General features: G+C 39.7%; 1 protein-coding gene across 6 annotated transcripts in view; it reads left to right on the forward strand.

The window, feature by feature from the left end:
• Positions 1–19,875, forward strand: part of LOC141905801 (amyloid beta precursor protein binding family B member 1-like) — a 116,593-nt gene that overhangs the window by 85,139 nt on the left and 11,579 nt on the right. For 4 of the 6 annotated variants that reach the window (XM_074794841.1, XM_074794839.1, XM_074794838.1 and 1 more), the window contains 7 exons: positions 13,857–14,601; positions 15,554–15,773; positions 17,832–17,877; positions 18,620–18,723; positions 18,809–18,960; positions 19,043–19,259; positions 19,482–19,609. In XM_074794841.1, the coding sequence (XP_074650942.1) occupies positions 13,857–14,601; positions 15,554–15,773; positions 17,832–17,877; positions 18,620–18,723; positions 18,809–18,960; positions 19,043–19,259; positions 19,482–19,609 (1,612 nt within the window). Of the gene's footprint in view, positions 1–6,503; positions 6,607–13,856; positions 14,602–15,553; positions 15,774–17,831; positions 17,878–18,619; positions 18,724–18,808; positions 18,961–19,042; positions 19,260–19,481; positions 19,610–19,875 lie in introns of those variants that run through there. The other 2 variants (XM_074794842.1, XM_074794840.1) reach the window with 2 other exon arrangements.

Below are 19,875 nucleotides of genomic sequence, written 5' to 3' on the forward strand. Positions count from 1 at the left end.
TTTCAACCTGTTTATCACACCTGCGTGTATGTTTATAGTGAAATTCGATGTTTTTCTGTTTTTACCTTTGAGGTAAAACAACTTTTAAACATCTGTTTATGCGTTTGTTATCTGTTGCATCGAGATCGGCTGTTCGCGATTGTCGAGTAACCCCGATGATGCCGGAAAGTTCGCCCGGTGTTGTTGCGAGTCCAGACAGAAACTTCTATCAGATATTCAAATATCCGACTTCTGAAGGTTTTCTATGTATATATTCGAACAGTTCTGACTCCCGACGTATTTTGGTGATGGTCCGATGAAATCCCTAAGAGGATTAACAGTCACGCGAAGAACCGCTGAGGTGGGAAGTGAACCCGCTCAGGACGAATATGAAATTTGTTATTTTTTCAGCTGGGAATGGTGATTAGTATGCTTTCCACGCGAGCATCTTTAATATCATCCTATTTATTCATGCGGATGTCCATAAATCTGGCTCGGTGAATTATTGGCTTTTCTGAACTAAAGCCTATCTCATCTCGGATCATATCTTACTGCATGATATCTCGAGGGTTTGATCAACTCGTGCGAGGGTCGTTTTTTTTTCAATCCGCTTGTTACTCGTCATTCATGTTTTATGAGATATCGTCGCGTCGTCGTTAAGATAAAATCGTCGATGGAAATAAATCGTCCATTAGAAGAAAATTAATAGCCGATGAAACTGTAATTAATGACAGGAAATGCAATAATTCTTATCAGGTGAAATCTTCATTTGTTAGTCTTACTGAAGTAGGATCACGTGGAAATGATCAGAGTTTTCTATTATTTCCTATTAGCTTATTTAATCAAAATTCATTTAGACATAAAGATTAACAAATTACACTATTTTCCATCGATATAGCTGCATCACTATATTACTAGTTAGTCCTTAGCATATACCCCTGGCGCAGACCAATTTGAGAACAGACATTTTGCTAGTCTATACATTTTGGTCCATTTTGATTGGAACACAGGAAGAGTCTAACTTCAAACATTCTAAATTATGCTGGTGAACATAAGTCAATGAACATAAATATACTTATTAAAACATGAAAGTTTGAATCAATGTCGAAAAAGACTTGTAATTTGAAACTATTTTCACCTGTCTGAAAAGTTCTTTAATAAACAGCCTAATAATCGACTAATTTTGGTGTGAGAGCGAAAAGTTCAATTATTTATGATATCGAATCGGATATTCTGGATGAATCAGATCAAGATCCTGAGGAAAAAGAAAAAGAAGTTACTAATATTCGTGATTCAGACTTTCCTACGCGAGATTTGTCATCATAAGCTGCGAGCGAGAGAGAAAGAGAAGAGAGGAGAGAGGACAATGTTGGTAACAGCAGTTACTGCGTTCTGTCACCCGAGCATCTAATGACGCATCGATCTCTCGACTGACGTATGACTAATAACAGCGCCAACTACACGCATGATTTCCATCAGAGGATAAACTCTGATGAACATTTTCTTTATAAGTAGAATCGTGTTGTCGTAGTATCGTATACTACACTGCGCAAGTGCCTTTCAGTCGTGTGTACGCACCAGCTACGAATCCCGAATCTCATCGACTCCTCCTCGTGCGCAACGATGACGAAAAAATATTTGTACAAATTGTTCGCAAATTCGTCGGTTGTGTGTAAGTAGCTGCTATAATATAACGTATCATTACTAATGTACGCGAGTTCGGATGTGAAAAACAATTCAGAGCGACTGCATGTAACACTCCCCCGAGGAATAGAGTCCGTTTAAAAAAAGTGTTATATCCAAATTGAATCCCAATAGATCCGACCCTTCCTCACTTTGATGAACTTACACTGTCTCGCCTAGTGTCAGTTCTTGTTAAATTCAGTTTGAAAAAAAATTATTTCCATAACTATAACGTTAGCGTTCAGTAAAAATAGCACTATATTTCGAAGCGCTTGTGAATGGTTGTGTTGTACATTATAAACTACTAGCCACATCTGATTGATTCATCATCTTAGTAAGTTATCTATGGATGCAGGTGCGTCTACACTACCTACCTATGTACAACTCGGCTGGCTACCGTTAGGTCGAAATAGAACTTCAACTTTCAATAGTTTATACAGCTATCGATCAGACTACATTTCATCGCCGTTTTCTGGGATTGTTCGGGATAATTTCGTCATCGTCGCTCATGGATTCAACGATAGAAATCTCGCAAAAATGAAATTCATTTCTGGATTATCGTAATGGATTCGTTCGTACGGGGAAACGACGAGGAATAAGAAATTCGTTAATGAACATTTTTCAAAGGATGGTTTTATATTGAGAAGCACGATTCGGGATAATATTGAGAAGCATAATTGAGCGCTTCGAGGTTGGAATAAGGGCGCATACAACATAAGTACGCGATTAGATTCTGGCATGTTACAAGTAAATCAATTAAACGCTGATGACTTCCTGGAAATGTGCCGCATGCATAAATGAACTTATTCCATCGTCAAACCATGAGAGAGATTTCCATCGGATGATTTGCTGCAAAAGTGAATTACTGCAGAAATGCTGCTGCAGCAGCTGCAATCACCATGGTTATCTGTACATCATTGACTCATCACTAAAAACAGCCTTGTATCAAAATATAACTAGTGCCTGGAAAATTCAGAACGGTTTCTGATTCCATCAACTGTGGCCTTTTCTTTTTGACGTCTTCCATTTTCTACTGATTTTTTGATACGCACATAAATCGATGTTTTACTTCGGAAATATTTTTGATATTTGTTTTTACGATGAAACGATGAATTCGCCGTCGATTTTTCAAACTTACGGAAAGTTTTTTTATAAGTATTAAACGACTTTGTCGATATCAAACATGGACGTCGAAACTTCAAACTTACTGTTTAAAGTGCTCGGATGGACTAAGCTTCCGGGATTTAACAAGAAGGATGCCGATCCTATGGAACCGGGACCTGATATGAAAGGTAAGCCGGTAATCAATTATTCAAGATCAGGCGAATGTTCTATGATTCATTTAGTACATTTTGGTTTATTATCGCTGGACAATCGGTCATGAATTCTTATGAGCCCGCTGTCCCTCACTGGTCATCTCTCTCCTCTTCTCTCTCTTCTCTCTCTCCTCTTTCTGCACTCGTTTTTTTCACCTGCCATTACTTCGCTCTCCGCCATTATGAATAAAGGATGAGCCCCGTACAAACACCGGCAGGTTTTTCTTCCGAGAAGAATAATAACGATCAGAGCTTATCGGGTCGGTGTTTGTTTGTGGTTTGTATAGTTTCGGTCAGTGTTGATGCTGGAATTTTCTCATAAAGATGGCAACACCACAAACACTATGTAGCTTACATTCATGCGTCTTGTATCGCGATGTTTATCAGTCATATTCTCACATTATTCTAGCTCAGCAGTAACATGTGAAATATGTTGCTTCATCTAGTTCACTAGTTTCCCATACTGTGATCGTTCGGGGAAAGTCTGTTTCGCGATTTTTCAAGATCAACATCATCCAGAATGTGCCGAGCTTCATCTTACTGAAGGTCGTTTCAGATGTAGGTCAGCAAAAATGACCTTATCATAAGAATGGTTTGGGACCGATCGAACATACTGAATTAGTCGAGGTCGACTGCGGTTGAAGTGATACAGTTTCCCGTCGGTTCTGGCCACTGCTAGAATAGATTAGCTAAGGTTGAGTTGACATCGTCAGGAGATATTAATGAGAACTGAAGGATGGACAAAGAATGTATAATGCTTTGTATGTACGTCATGTACATAATGTATTAGTTTTGTGCGATTACGGATTCTGTACATGTTACTTGTGTAAACCAATCTTCTTTACCATTCGATCGATAACATATGTACGGGGAACCGGTATAGTCCACAGAGCTGGTCGGCGTCCGGCGATTAGGTCTGATGCTGCTTTTCCCACTGGATATGCATTATCATATCAGGGAACGGCCTCTAATGCCACAAACTTGTCCGATATTCTTCGGTTGATGGTCAACGGAGATTTCGATGACTAGACGTATCCAAGAAGTTGTATACATCTAAATCGCTCACTGGCGTATTAAGTAGTCGATCCCGTCATAAACTCTGTATATATATATATATATATATATATATATATATATATATATATATATATATATATATATATATTTAATATATATATATACATATACATATATGTTCTCATGCGTTGGCAGACGAATTAGAAATCAACATAATTCATACATATGTGCTTATCCAATATTTTCAAGGCTTAAGTCAATAAAGTCGTTCTTCCTGAAAGGAACTATTATTACCCTCTGAACGACCATTTCACATCGTCTTCGGTTTCTAATGGCACTCTATTCTCCGCCTCGGTTTTTCCGACTGTAATCTCCAAGACAAACATTCGGTATTCTATGACCGTTTCGAGCGGCTATCAACCGCGCGTTATTACCAACCTGGACCTAGATAAGTAGCAACTCGAATGATCTTTATCGCCACGTTCGGCTTCAGATTTCCGATAGTTCGGACGTCTAAGGTGGCCACTAGATTGGTTAAAGAATCATATAACGAACGGTATAGATGCGGTGCAGCTTTGCAGTAATTTCCTGCGCGCGCTGCGCCGGTATATTACGACGTCAACATCACGTCTTAAATCACGGTTTACCGTTGACAAACTGATACAGAAGAACTTCTTTTTTTCGAAGGTTATTGACCGACGAGTTTCAAAACTTTCCACACTTCGGACGTTGATCGGAAAAGGTCGAAACAACGTTGGTTCCGAATGATAATGTTAAGCTGTAAACCGTCCAGCAATCTCCAAATGCTGAAATCACCAGCTCTGTTGACAGGCATTCTCAGTAGCAATTTCACATTTAGATGCATTAAGATTATTGCGAGATGCTGTAAGTAATGGCCGTGATTTACTCGAGTAATTGATGCGAATAAATCATGTAATTGATATGCCCGGAATTGTTCTCATGGCAATGATACACATTTCATCTAGATTTCCCTCTTCACGTGTCATCTACATACAGCTCATTTCAAGTCTTATGATGAATGTCTCTTATATGTAGCGCGTTCGGTGCTGAAACTAGCTCGACATCGTGCTTCAGATGATAAAGTTTGGGCAGTCGTCGCTGATGAAAATGTGTCGATTGTTTGGTACGGAAGTTGTGGGAAGGGATATTGATATCTGGAGGTAATGGGCGATATTTTTACGACTTACGACGAAACCCGGCAGAAAACGGGCTGAAAATCATGATTAATAGATTAATGATATTCGCGTGTGTCTCGCATCGATAAATACGAAATAAAGCACGCACTGAGCGGACAATAGTTTTATCGCTTGTATTTAATCTCTCTGGCTCCATATGACTGCGTGTCAGTTCCTCCAGCACTTCCTACCCAGGTAACTGTAGCTAATACGACGAATAATATTCCATCCGATAACAATATGTTGATAAATGGTTATTAAGTCGAGCGCAGCTGGTTGTTGTTAAGCTCGTTACTAGGGTTATCCGGGGGCGCCTTTATCTCTCTTTACGATACGTTCGAGATTTATGAAATTGGTTTTACCTCCGATGATTATCGATCGATCGTCGGAGGATAGAAAACTGGATTGAAGCCAATTTAACGATGATTCAATACGTCGCTAGTCGGAGCGGGGTGAGTCAAATCAACAGGTCACCAGCCGTATATCAGCCGTACTCAGGACTCGCTGATGACTAAAGGTAGATTCAATAGTCTGGGATAAGCGGGTCGTACGGGGACCTGTTGAAGCAGCAGCAGCAGCAGCAGTGATGGCGGCAGCTGATGAATCATACCTCTGCATTATTATTACAAGACGAAACCGACATCAGCGACGGCGGGACAGTCGCTGATTCGAGTTTATTGAAGGAAATATCAGAGGAGCATTAATTGGGTACTTGGAAGATAGCAATCTTTGAATGGGTAAAGTGGTGGAAAAAGGGACCAGTGGAATTCTCAACGACGGAATGAAAGCTGAATTCGGCCGCGCTATGATGTTCTAATGAAACGAGCAAGAAGAAACCTGTTGCTTGATCATCGACTACTAAGCTGTGACTCAGACGGCGGATAATCTTGATTCAGGTTGACGTCTGACTGTTTTTAGTCGCACAGACAGGAGCAGACGGGGCGTTCTTCATGCACTAACACTACTGCATCTAATCTACTGCTATCATCAACACCATCTTCATCCAAACCATTTTTCCTTTTCTATCATCATCTCGGTGAAAATCTCTTCTTCACAAAATTTTTCATTTATTCACGAAATTTCTTTCTTTTACATCCAAATATTGTCTCGATAATTCATTCACGCGTGACAGGGAGATATTCCTCGGGGAATGAAAATACTGCAAATCATTGAAATTCCGGTATATCTGCGCGTGCACAAACGCGCCACCGCTGTCGAGGTTTTGCGTATTTTCATTCCCGAATAATTTTCATATGCGTAAAATCATAAGGAATTCGCCCCGAGTGGAAGGATAGGCGTTGAACGCTATTACGTGTGGACTAAGTAACCAATCAGCTCGATGTGGCAAAGTACTTGTAATTTACAGTGGAACTTCATGATGGATAACAGAAACATGTATTCAAATGAACGATGCGGTAAGGACGAATCGTGAGGACTTTTTAAGGTCCCGAAATGTTACTTATCTATACTCGCCTTTCGAATTATGTTAAATGTGTTAATTAGGGCGCCAGTTCTAGAGTGGCTGCGTTAAAAGACTTTTTACTGCTTTCGCATTTATTTCTACTTCTTTCCGTCATTTGCATGTTGCAGCTCGGTATTTTAATGTATTTAGATTGGTTGTATATCGGTGACACGCGTCGCGGTTGTTGCTGTTTAATGAACTCGTTCAGTAAAGCAGAATTCTGCGCTAATTGATTTATCCGAGATACGAGCCGGGTTTATTTTGTGACAGATTTTTAAGGCGGGGTAATTAATTTAATTATCTATAATTGATGAAGGTGGCAGTTTTTCTGCGGGAGACCGGCCGAGCAGCGTGGCGGCAATGAGTGTAGACAGCAAGAAAGCAGCATTACCTGCAAGATTTATTGATATTGGTCTGGGCCGGGGAGGTTTATGACTGTGATTCGCTGTCTAGAGTCAGACTCACTAATCACTGAACCTGTCTGACTATGTCTGGTCGCGCTGTGCTGATAAGACACGGCATTCTTTCACCCGGTACGTGGGGACCTGCGCTGACTAATTAATGTGGCCTTCAAAACTTCCATGCGACTGGCACAGTTCGCGCGCGGCGCGTATTGCCGGCACGAATAAGCCATTTACACCCGGTAAAACATGAATAATTCGTGAAATCATGAATATATCTGTGACCGCACTTTTTTTCGCGTTCCCCGAAGAATCGGGTATCCGGTTACTGGCGGGTTGATTCCCGATTCGTCATGTGATGAGTAAACGCCGCAATAAAATGATCAACTACGACATGTTCGGCGCCCACCGTGGCGAACGTGTCGGATTTCACACCACCTTCAAACCCGCTATGACACTGATAATGTCATAGGGAATTTCACCGGAAAATCTCCGAGCGTTTCGAATTTCCGTGAAGCTCACTGATATACAGTAGCGGAATTCGATAATATAGTGGTGTTTCGGTATTGGTGCTAATTGCAGTTTTCACGTGTCCAGCTGCCGTAAAAAGCCCCGTTTAGTCGCAGTGTGACATGAAGTAGCAGTAAACAGTGCCATTACTCAGAACCTATACGGTATTCAAGTGGTTGCAAAGTTAAGTGGTTTCTCGTGATTAGCCGTTGTATGCGGACATTCAACAAATGACACGGCATCGCTATGATACCAACAGGTCTCGAGGACAGTCTGTGATATCACCATCAGGACACAACTGCCGAGACTATTTCCAGTGCAAAACTATAGACAATCCCGCACTCAAATAGAAAAACGATTCCAAAAAGGTTTTATTTCATTAAAGATTTATTCTAAACGTTTCTGCTTTAAACGAATCTTCAGGAATACAGATACAAAGCCGAAACACTAGAAATGAATCATTTACGAACGGAAACCTTTTCAGACCCGTTTTTCCTTTCTGAATGAGGAATTTACTATATTATCTTTATCACGGACAGAGTGTTTCATCAACGGTTTACTGAATTCTGAGCCTTCTTTCGCTTGATTCGAATGCTGTAATGGTCAACATGAGGGATTTTTTACTTCAAAGATCGAAGACAGGTACGATTTTAACAGAAATATTTACTCCTTTTCAGAACTATCTTACTATATAGAAGAATTCATTGTTTTGATTTATAAAACTCGGTAGTCATTTAGACGTAGGATCGGGTGTATAGCGATAATGATTTGTGACGTTATTACATCGCCGAGGCATTGTTTATAGCGAGATCTAAGCTGTGGATTTGATGTCGGCGTTATTACAGTCTTAGTCGCGTTCCTGACCCGGTTACTAATCTCTCGCAGCGTGTCCCTGCGTCATCGTCGTCTCCGGTCGGCGTCCATTTTTCGTCGCCCGTTTAAATTTACGAAAACCCGTTTCGACCCGCACGATCTTTCACCGCGTCGTCGTTAAACATTATTTACATTTCATTCCGCCATCTTTTCGTCGAGTTCGCTAATGAGATTTCGCGCCGTTCACCGCGGAGTATGAAACGAAACTCGTGAAATTTGTTTCTCTCCGAGAGACGGCCGTTTCTTATCGCCTGTTTAGGAACATCGCCGCGCGTTAGGTTCTATGTTATCGTTCGGTGCAGATATGGATTTTCTTCATGTCCATCAAAAACGTTGTTTCGAAATCTTTCGCGAATGAGGCGCGCAAAAATAAAGACTTATTACACATCGAAGGAAAGATTTATTGCGGCGATTTGTTGATTGATGATATCGAATTGTTCAGTTGAGAAAGTTTCAACTCATCGATCATTTTTCAGTCGGAAATACAGGTAAATTTTGATGAATCTAGTTTTCCCGTTTTCGGATAGCGGAAAAGCTCAATCAGACGTCTGCTCAGGCTAATTCGAGCAATCGGAACAGAAATGAACAACGAACTTATTAAAAAAGACATTTTTCAAGTCTGCAAAATAGCTGATATACATAATCTTTAGTTGATACTAGAAAATTTCATGACTATCAAAACTAGTCCATTTATCAATTGATAAAACTTATTTAACTGCAATATTTTGCTTAAATTTTTGGGTAATTAATACCTCATTCAGGTCTTAACTTGACCCCAAAAACCACGAACACCTTGACTGAATATCCAATATTATACCAGTTCTGTATGGATTCGAACAATTGCCAAACAGTTCTAGTGTTCAACTTGAATAAAAAGATTTTATGCTAATTCTTCAAATCAGGAGATAACTTGTATGATATCAGATGATGTCTGCAATTTTCTTCTGGGTCAACTTAAAAACTAGATGAGATATGTACCCCGGAAATTAGAAAAAAAATCGTAGAAAAAACAAGTCTCACTGATTAACAAATGGTCTGTCGAAAGTAATTTGCATATGTTAATTAAGGCAAGCGCGGGCAATTTGGAGTTATTTAGTAATGTTCGATTATTACTGACGCCGGTTTCTGTATGGCTTGACGAGGGGAAATGTTGTGAAAAATTGATGCCGACATAATCAATGCGAACTGCGGCCGCGTTCTAGTGATATCCAGACTAACTATACTCGAAGGACCTCCGACTGGCTGCAACAGTTCAACAATGTGAGCCGCGACAATCGCCATAGTAACAGGTTGTTCTTGTTTCGTTTTTTTTTCAACGAAACTGCTCGAATCTGATTGGACGATTCGTCCTATAATTACGCAAGATTAGAACGTTGAAGTATTGTTCGGAATCGGGTTTTTTAAAGCGCGACTGAGATTTTCACGGTAAAATGCGTGAGAAGGATTTTCAGCGAACGAATGCTCGTCGAGGTAAGTTACGAATCGCGAGGTACATGTTCCCCGTGTTTTCTTTTTTCGAAGATAAACGATATTACGTGGATAATGCATGAAACGCCGCGGTACGAAGGGCTTTGATTTATCAGTTTCTCGATTTGCGAGATTTGTTTTGATAATATACGACCTCTTTAAACACGGAATTGATGACGATGTTTTATGTAAATTCTATATTTGATGAGTATTTCTCCTTCATTCTTCGTCGTCGATAGATTCGTATTTTCCGAGGAAATGAGGCGATTAATTATCATGTCATTATCCTCTATTTATCATATTTTCACATGATATTCATTACCAGCAGTATAAATATTATTCTGATAAATCTTCTGTATCGTTACGATGAATGATGATACAGTTTATTCTGACAGTATCGAAATCTATCTTCCGAGAAACGGAAATGAATGATATTTTTAAAAACGGAATGATTTCGTCGTATCATCAGCAGATCTGTCGTGTCATCAGCAACAAGTTTTTAACTATTCTGTATTGTTTTTATTGAGACCCATTTCATTCATAAGAGGTCATTTCTATTGATTATGATGGGATCACATTTTTATTGGGATATTGACTGATTTTCTTAATGGTGCAGCTGTGATTGCGCTGTCTGTACCCACGCCCTCCAGACTATTACCATCCGTTTACAGAGCTGATTGTCAAGACCGTCTCTACTCAAAAGGCATTTCTATTTGACGCAAATTTAAGTTTTAACCTGACTTCAGAGACATTAAATCACCAGATTAATCCCTGCTTGAGATTTTAGATTTGATAATTTCACAAATTAGAAGTTTTTTGGACAGTTGAAAAAACCTAGTCAACCACGTTGATAAAGGTACACGGAAAATTTGTGAAAGCTTTTTAAGACTTTTTTAGAAACTGAGACTTCTGACTTCTACATTAGCGTTTGAGATAAGATTGGTTCATTCACAATCATTCCAATTCTAGGGAGGAATATATCACCGGTGGAACTGACAATCCACCATTGAGGTGGAACTGACTATCCACCATTGAGGTGGAACTGACTATCCAATATTGAGTTGGAACTGACTATCCACCCTTGAGTTGGAACTGACTATCCACCATTGAGTTGGAACTGACTATCCACCATTGAGTTGGAACTGACTATCCACCATTGAGTTGGAACTGACTATCCACCATTAAGGTGGAACTGACTATCCACCATTAAGGTGGAACTGACTATCCACCATTGAGGTGGAACTGACTATCCACCATTGAGGTGGAACTGACTATCCACCATTGAGGTGGAACTGACTGTCCACCATTGAGGTGGAACTGACTATCCACCATTGAGGTGGAACTGACTATCCACCATTGAGTTGGAACTGACTATCCACCATTGATAGAACAATACAAAAGCATTTTTCTCAGTTACTATATTATTGATACATGTATTGTGTATCGCGATCCTCGTCCTCCGTATTTATGCAAGTATGATGATAAATACCATCACCGGATACATACACCACTCCGGTACAACAATTTGCATCGATGAAATCCCTGTTCTAGATACGAGACACCGTCCATAGAATGGGTTGAAAGGAGAGACGTCGACGCAACATTTGTCATCGTTCGTTTTCTAAAAACACACATGAGACGTCGCGGTTGTGCATCATTAACGTTAAGTATATTAGATTTCACGGGTTTACGTCGCGGTGAGCTAACTTATAGCAAAGCCATCTATATTCACTATCTGCATTGTTAAATGGAATGGATTTAGATTTGATTAATGATCGCTATTTATTATGATCGGCTACCGAAGTATCTTCGGTTTATTTCACGCGAAAGTCATCGGAATCTTATAGATTGCCGCGTTGTTGACGCGATGACACTTTCGTAATTAGTTTTCACAAAACTTGTTGAAGCCGGAAACACAGAAACGCAACTTAGATTGATCGCGAAACATCGACTTAAAACATCGAGCTGTTTTAGATTTCCTCGATCGGATCGGATTATGAATTTGTATAGCGTCTTGTAAATTGCTGATTTATCAAAGTGCTCTCAGGAAACAGGTGATGACTTGAGCTGTCCTATGAATGCCGTGAAAGAGTCGGTATCATCGGCGAGGGGTTGGGTAGGGAATTCCACACGATAGGTGCAATGCAAACGACTCCAGACGATACGATCTAACCGAGGGAAGGTTGTCTGACTCGAAGAGGTTATGCATTATGATAATGTATTTCATAACTAACAGAAGAGTTTAGTTTTTTCTTTAGTTCGTAGTTTCAGTCTGAAGTCGTTGAGATAGCGCTGTATCGATGATGTACAAGTCGTATGCCAGACACGAAACAGAACCTGTCATCTTGTTGCGTTCGTCTTCCCGGATCCGATCTTTACTTACTGTTCTAAACAAATTGTCTCGTGCTCGGCCCGTGTTTTTCCACTCGCTTCTACAACTAATAAATTAGATTTGCATCAATGATTAGTAGTTTTCCTCTGCTCGGTTACTGATGACTAGAATTCTAAGATTGGGAGTCTCTTCGGAAGGACTGTTGTCCGTAATTTTCCGCATTCTCATATCATCTCATTGCAGAGTTTTTCAACTGCTCGCGTTTCTGGTTGAGTGAAGGGTTTTATGCGATTTCCGAATCGCCAATCGAACCCGATTTAATATGATGGCAGTTTGCCGTGAAAGTGCACCGTCTCGATGTCGTATCGTCGGAGCCAACCGGTGTAGAAGATGTCCGAGTGTAATATTCTGGATCATGTCCACTATTCCGGCAGGACGGAGTGGCTCATAAATTCTGGCCATTAATAGCGCGCATACGAATTCTCATGACGGTTTTGTCAAATAATGCAATCATCTGCAAACCTAGCAGTCTCATAAATTACAGCTCGACAGACATTGCTGGGATGCACACTGATTTAAATAGCGCAGTCCTACCGGTAATGAGTATACATTCATCACAGCCGTTGTTAGCTGTCAGTTGATATGGTGCTCGCGGTCCAAGGATATTATATTTTTTTTTTCAGGAAAAAAGCGCCGTTTGATGGTTTATTTCGATAGTCTATGAATGAATGTCTCGACCATTTATCTAAAATGCTTATTGATTCTCATTACCGACCATAAAAGCTTCGACGCTTCGCTTGTCGGAAGTAACACTTCCCGAAATTCCTCGTTATAATTATACGGCAATCGGATTCCAACTATCGGATAAGTTATTCGTTGCACACACATGCGATTGCCTTATATTACTTCAACCCATATTTTCTTTCATACCTCGTCATAATTGCCCGCAATTTCATATATACCGCGCGCTGTAAGTAGAAATTATTACTGCAAGTAACATTTGCATAATTGGCCATGAAAATTCCAGTTGGACAGCGCTTACATGAAAAATAAAAGCTGTTATCAGTTTATCCATATGATGATTAGAATATTGGCTCGATAGGATTTAGGGTAGATACCGCGCAAATATTTCAGCCAGTCTGAGCTGTTTAAGAACATTATACCCCTCTATTGTGTTCATATGTGTTCATTTAAGTCCGGTGATTTCAAGTGTAATGGAGGGAGGTTAGTGTATAGTCTATCAATATATGTTCTGTTTGAGAGCCTTAATTAAATTTTTTGTGTTAAGCCCGAGCCTAATCCGGCTCGGGCTTAACACTAAAAATTCAAACATTCACACTGGTGCCAAATGGGCCTTTGCCTGTTCGACGCAGGTCAAATTTGGCCGACCTAAACCAGGCCGGTGCCAAATTCAAGCACAGGTCAGATTATTGTGTGTGTGAATGTGAATAAGTTCTGGAAGTGACTCACTTCGCTTTGTCACAACATGTTTAGTATGGTCATGGATGTAAATACGTCCATGGTATGGTATACATGTAAATGTGCCCTCTCATTAGGACTCGCGCCAAATTTTATCCGGGCCAATTTGTTCTCACTGTTTTCGTTGTCTTGTATTTTCAGACAACGAAACGTTCACCAGTTTCTCGAATCCGAACTACCAGTTGAACGAAGATGACGCCCTCAATTCGAACATCGCGTCCCCGATCACTCCAACATCCGTTCAGTATTACGAGGGACAGCTATACGACGATATCAGTCCCGATATTCTATCCACAACTCGGACATCGTCGTCGACCACTTCGAACAACACTTCAAAACGTCGCCGAAATTATGCACAATTGGACATTAAATCAATGGGAATAAACCTAACGGATCCCTCGTCACGACCGACGAACTGTAGCCGTACGAGATGCGGGGATCTGAAAACCCCAGATAGTGTGTGTTCCATAGATAGTCAGCGATCGGATGACGACTCATTACCATATGCGGATGATAGCTCATTAGCATATGCAGATGAGAGTGCCAGCGATCGCCAGACGGTTGAGTGTTCGAACAATCAGGAGACCGACGATGACCTCGATTGTAATAGTCTTACTCCATCCTATGCAGAAACGAAATCTGGGTTCTTGGGATATTACGCGAGTCTGGAAAAATCTCTGAAAGCCGCCGAGACGGAGCGCCATCGCGAGGCCGTTAGTACGGACGAATCGGAAGGTGAAGATGACGAAGACGTAGATGATGATGATGATGAAGATGAGGTGGAAGAGCAAGAAAAAGAAGAGCGGGCTGATGAACGAACTCGATTGTTGCCTCCCGAAACAAACGTGAATCAGACAGATACGGATAAATCCAATAATCCAGAAAGGTGGGCATCAATTCACTTTTCAAAACAATTTCCTTATTATTTGAAATACTATGAATTAAAGTCTTGCCGAAATACAAAAATTAACTATAAACAGAAAATAAATATTCAAGCAACATTAAGATGGGTTCACCAGTGAAACAAAGTCATCTCATTATCGTAGTGATAATTCTTACGCAACCTTAATAATGATAATGATAATGATAATGATGTAATTGTTAAATGAAAAACCTCGTTCCACCGCTTGCTTACTACCTTTATCATCATAGTCCATACCGGTTTCAGCTATTTTTCTATCATTACCTAGATTGTGATGCCTATTCTGTACTTCTGAGATATTGTAGATAGTTTTCCTTATAGCTTTCGCTTATTGGTGAATTCCATGTTTGATGCTTTGATAGCAGTCTCGTGTATGTTGCTTAGCCGTATATCTGATGAGTTTATTAGATTGAACTAGGAGGCTTTGGTGGTTGTTTATTTTATGCTTTTTGTAGAAGGTTATCAATTTCCACTCAATTAAACAAGTTATTGTATGAAATCCATGAACGGAAATTTCCAACTATGTACTTACTTTCGATTTCAAACCCTCTGTAAGGGAAAGCAAATAAATAACTGTAGAAATGAATGAGGAATATTGACAGGTGCTGGCATCTTTCATTATTGATGAAAACTAATTACCAATTACATCAATACACCACGGTGCAGTGTACTAGCAAAGTCCACAATGTTTACACAGCACTGAAAGGGTTAATATGATTATAGGTTATAGCTTAAAACCAAATGTCAGCTTTTTGATGAAATGTACTTTATTTTTGAGTGGAGATTGTACGGTTTCTATAATTTCTATACTCTACACAAACTTACACTGACACAAGCGCATATCACTGTGTTCCTTGGTCGTCTCCAATAGCTACTGCTTCACTCTTGCATTGTTGCTCCACTTTTGGTGTTACAGTTTCTCGGACAAAACAAAGTGTATTAATTCTCCCGACTCCAATGATAGTGGTATCCAGGCTGACCACCAGGGGGAGCAGCGCGAACTAAGCAGCCATGATCTCTACCAACTGTCGTTGAAGTCCGCATCGACGGCCAAGGTGAAATTGCGCAACCCGGCGAAGACTGCGACCAACAACAGCAACAAAACAAGTCCAACTGAAGATAATAATTCTGCTGAGGTAAGATTCAAGTGTTTTGTATAATAATTAGCTCATTATTAGTCTGTCAGTACAAGACAATGATCTATCACTATCGTACATATCTGTTGATGATTTTCAAATTGAATATTGAAATGACTTTTTAGATTAAATTTTCTAAATCGATATGTGTTGTTTATATTGCTCTGGTGAGGCAGCAGCAATAGAGGCTTTACGTGTGTGTATATCAGTCTTCCATCGGTATTCCTGATATTAATCGCAACTTCTTTGAAGATCAAAACATTTTGCACTGTTTACTATTGACAGTATTCTTTACATCCACAATGTTTTCTTACTCGATATTGGCATCGGTATGCGGATCATCGTGCTTTAGGAATTCCACTTGACTCTTTGATGCCACTTCGTCGGCTTGGCCAAGGTCATTCACCATTTTTAATACATATTGAGCCCTTTTATAGGTGTACTCCATTAGAACCGTGGAATTTTAGTGGACATATCAATATTATACATTGTTCTGAGGGTTAGTAACGAATTTACAAACTATCGAAGTCAATTCAAATGAATATTATTAAATTGATTTCACTTGGTTCATACAGACCAGGTATGATATGTTTATCTGGCGTATTCTAGGAATTTGTACAGATGTCTACGCATGTTCAGTCAAGTCGATGCTGATGAACACGTTTGGTTGAAATATAGGTTGTTTTTATCCCGACGTAGAGTAAGAGAGCTACTGATGCACTCTTGAGATACTAAAAGCCTCCCTGAATACGAAATGATCTCATGAATTGTGGTGCTGTAGGAAAAGTGACAGAAATTGATACAGAGATTGAGAGTTGGTATATGTTTTGCTCTCTTGTAATAAGATGGTTTGGACAGTTTATGGATGTAGACAGTGTTTATCCATTGGAAGCATCCAGGACGTTAGCACCTGAAATGGAAACCTTTTCACAATCTGATGGCAAATTGTGATGCATTTCTGTATTCAATGAAAGGAGGCTATCGGTTGCATGGCTTTGAATACGAATGAATCACGAACGAACCTGCGTTGGGTTCTGGATGCAAGACATCAAACGGAATAATCTAATCCAGCTAAATTGATCAGGACAGTGCAACAAGGTTCATAGAACCCACAAATATTATTATGTTGAATATCATCATTTGATTCATCAGACTCAGTTAATACGGAAAGCCTCTCGGCTGCTAGGGTGTAATTACCACCAGTTGTACAACTGTCTAGACTTTACACATAGTCTATAAATATTGAGATAACTCATCTTACAATGGAGCTTTACTGAATTATATTGAAGCGTTACTTCATGCTGAAACAACCTTCTGCTATTTCATACTTCTTCAATAAACAGCACTGCCAGCTCTACATCTGAATGTGGGTTATCGTTATATTGGCCCATATGGTTCAATCGTCTTAACTCTGGAGTTTTCTTATCCTGGTGGTTTCGGAATGTATTCACTATAGAGGCACTAGGAGTTCATAACATGGTTCTAATTTGTCAGCTGTAATTGTGCTGATGAACGACAATTGATGGATAGATTTAGAAAGCGAATTGCTGACGCTCCGTATTTCAAGCGCGAAAGGATTTTTATTATGTATTTTTGTCGATGACTTATTTGGTCGGGGATGAATTGGATACGTATCAGTTTTGCCGTTGTTCAGTATCAGTTCTGGTATCTGTGGTCTAGTATGAACCAATTGGATGATCACAGCGAATGTTTAAATTACACTTGAGATTTGAGATAAGTATCTGTATGCAATATAAGCGATACATATCATGATGCTGCAACTATGAAGGAAAGCTGTTCTGGATTCACATACGAATAAAGATATCTCTTTCTCCAGATCATAAAAACTCAATCTTTTTTCGTGCATATAACATTTGTATTTCGGAAAGATGTGGTTGCGTATCTTTGTTTTTATCATGGGATTATGAAATCATTACGAAAGTCAAAAATTAGGATGGGATTTCCAAAATATACTTACAAGGTATATAACATGTACACTATCGAATGCAGCTTATGTAGGCATTATAACCTACAGTTGTGTGTTTTTTATATTTTCAGCCTGAAGCAAAAGAAGAACTGCCCCCTGGATGGCAGAAACATGAAGGTAAGATTGTTCTACCAGGTTTTTATTTCTGTAAGGAAGATTTACCAATGATATTGCCTTCTCAACATGCTCATTAGAAATACCTTGCTTAATACTTATAAGATTGTGGCCGTATTGCATTTATCAGTGAATAAGTTTCGTAACTTATTCAGAGATCAGTAATCTGTACCGTAACTTGAGTGTTTTAGTAGCGGTTTGTGGTTCATATCCTCCCAGGAATGTATAAACAAAAGGGGAAGGCGAAGTAATTGCGGAATACCTAAGTACCCTGACAACTGACTTCGCAAATGTTCATGAAACTCTTCTGACGTAACAAACGTCTGCATTTCTTCTCACGTCGACTTAAAAATTTGTCGATGATGAGTGTTTCAGTATTTAGAAGATGGTACTGTTGTAGCTATTGCTGCGATACATAAACAGCTGGTTAATTTATGAAACTTGTCCAAACAGTAAGAAGTCTCTCTGCTTCTAAATTGATCTCACGGGTAGCAACAATGTAAATTCACCTGTTGCTTGCTGTAAATCATGTATGAGGATTTACGGACAGTAGATTCAGGTAATTCATAAATGCGCTCGTGTGAGTCATAACTTTACTCGGATAGAAGTCAGAAATTGTGACGTTTTGAGGATTTTTGAAGTAAAGATCCATAGACGTCTCAGCTTCAGAGATGACTGAGGACCTGTTAGAAGTGGTGATGTCTTTGATTATTTACCTATGTGTTCAATGCGTATATATTTTCAGATGAGAATGGTCCTTACTACTGGCATATCAAAAGCGGTACTATACAGAGGGATCCACCATCAAAACACCAGCGACCACTTTCCATAGCTAGTGATATTTCTATCGTAAGCATTTCTTTATCAATTCACTCGAAAAACACGTCTGCAGTTCATCAAAAAGTGGTAATCATCGATTCGTTTCTTTTTACAGAGTTCAACATTCAGTTCTTTGACATCTCCGACATTCCCCGAAACTCCAGGCAGTTGTACGTCTGGTCTTTCTGAAGATGAATCCGATCATCTCAATGCTTTAAAAGAACACGCTTTCAACTATATGTACGCGTCGGAATCATTGAGAAATCTGTAAGTATCTTCTCTTCATTCGCTGCCATCTTACGACGACTTCGTGAACCAATAACCATTACACCTCGGATATTATCTCTAGGTATACCCCATCAGATGATTCCGATGCAAGTTGCGGTTCGGACAAAAGCGAGAAGAACAAGTTTAAGATCAGATTCGCCGTACGTTCGCTCGGCTGGGTGAAGATTGCCGAAGAAGATTTAACTTCCGAACGTAGCAGTAAAGCAGTGAATAAATGTATCGTCGATCTGTCATTAGGACGTAATGACATCAATGATGTGGTCGGCAGATGGGGAGATGTAAGTCTTTGAAAACATTTTAGATTTAGACTACGTTCTCGATCTTGAAAAAAAACCCACCACAACTGCCAGAAACCGGAAATTGAAGCATAAAGTCGGATGAACAGACGAACTTACAGAATGTTTTGCTTTAAATCGAAGAAGTAGATCATAGGAAATTTCAGTAGAATACTCTCTTAACTATTGATTAGACGAACTCGATTTGAATTCTCATTGTTTCAGGGTAAAGATCTCTACATGGATTTGGACAACTCATGTCTGACGTTGATTGATCCGCAAGACGAAACAGTTCTCAACAAACAAGTCATACAATCTATCAGAGTTTGGGGAGTTGGTCGAGACAATGGCAGGTCAGTTGAATTTATCAGATCACTCGCTTTCTGTGATTTGGGTTTTGTCTGCTATATGAAAACTTTGAGAACTTCCGAGCGCGTGTGCGCAACTTCTCAATATTTTCATAGGCAGATGGGAAGTATTTGTGAGTGAAAAGTAGATACCTCGTGTTAGAACCATTGATAACTTTCTCGCTTCGGGAATCTGTGTGGATCATGCTCTTTGAATCATTCTGTTTCTTCTCTTCATGCTTTCATCTTAATAGAGAAAGGTAACGATTAAA

The sequence above is a fragment of the Tubulanus polymorphus genome, chromosome 5 (assembly GCF_964204645.1).
Source record: "Tubulanus polymorphus chromosome 5, tnTubPoly1.2, whole genome shotgun sequence".
Taxonomy (NCBI): Eukaryota; Metazoa; Nemertea; class Palaeonemertea; order Tubulaniformes; family Tubulanidae; genus Tubulanus; species Tubulanus polymorphus.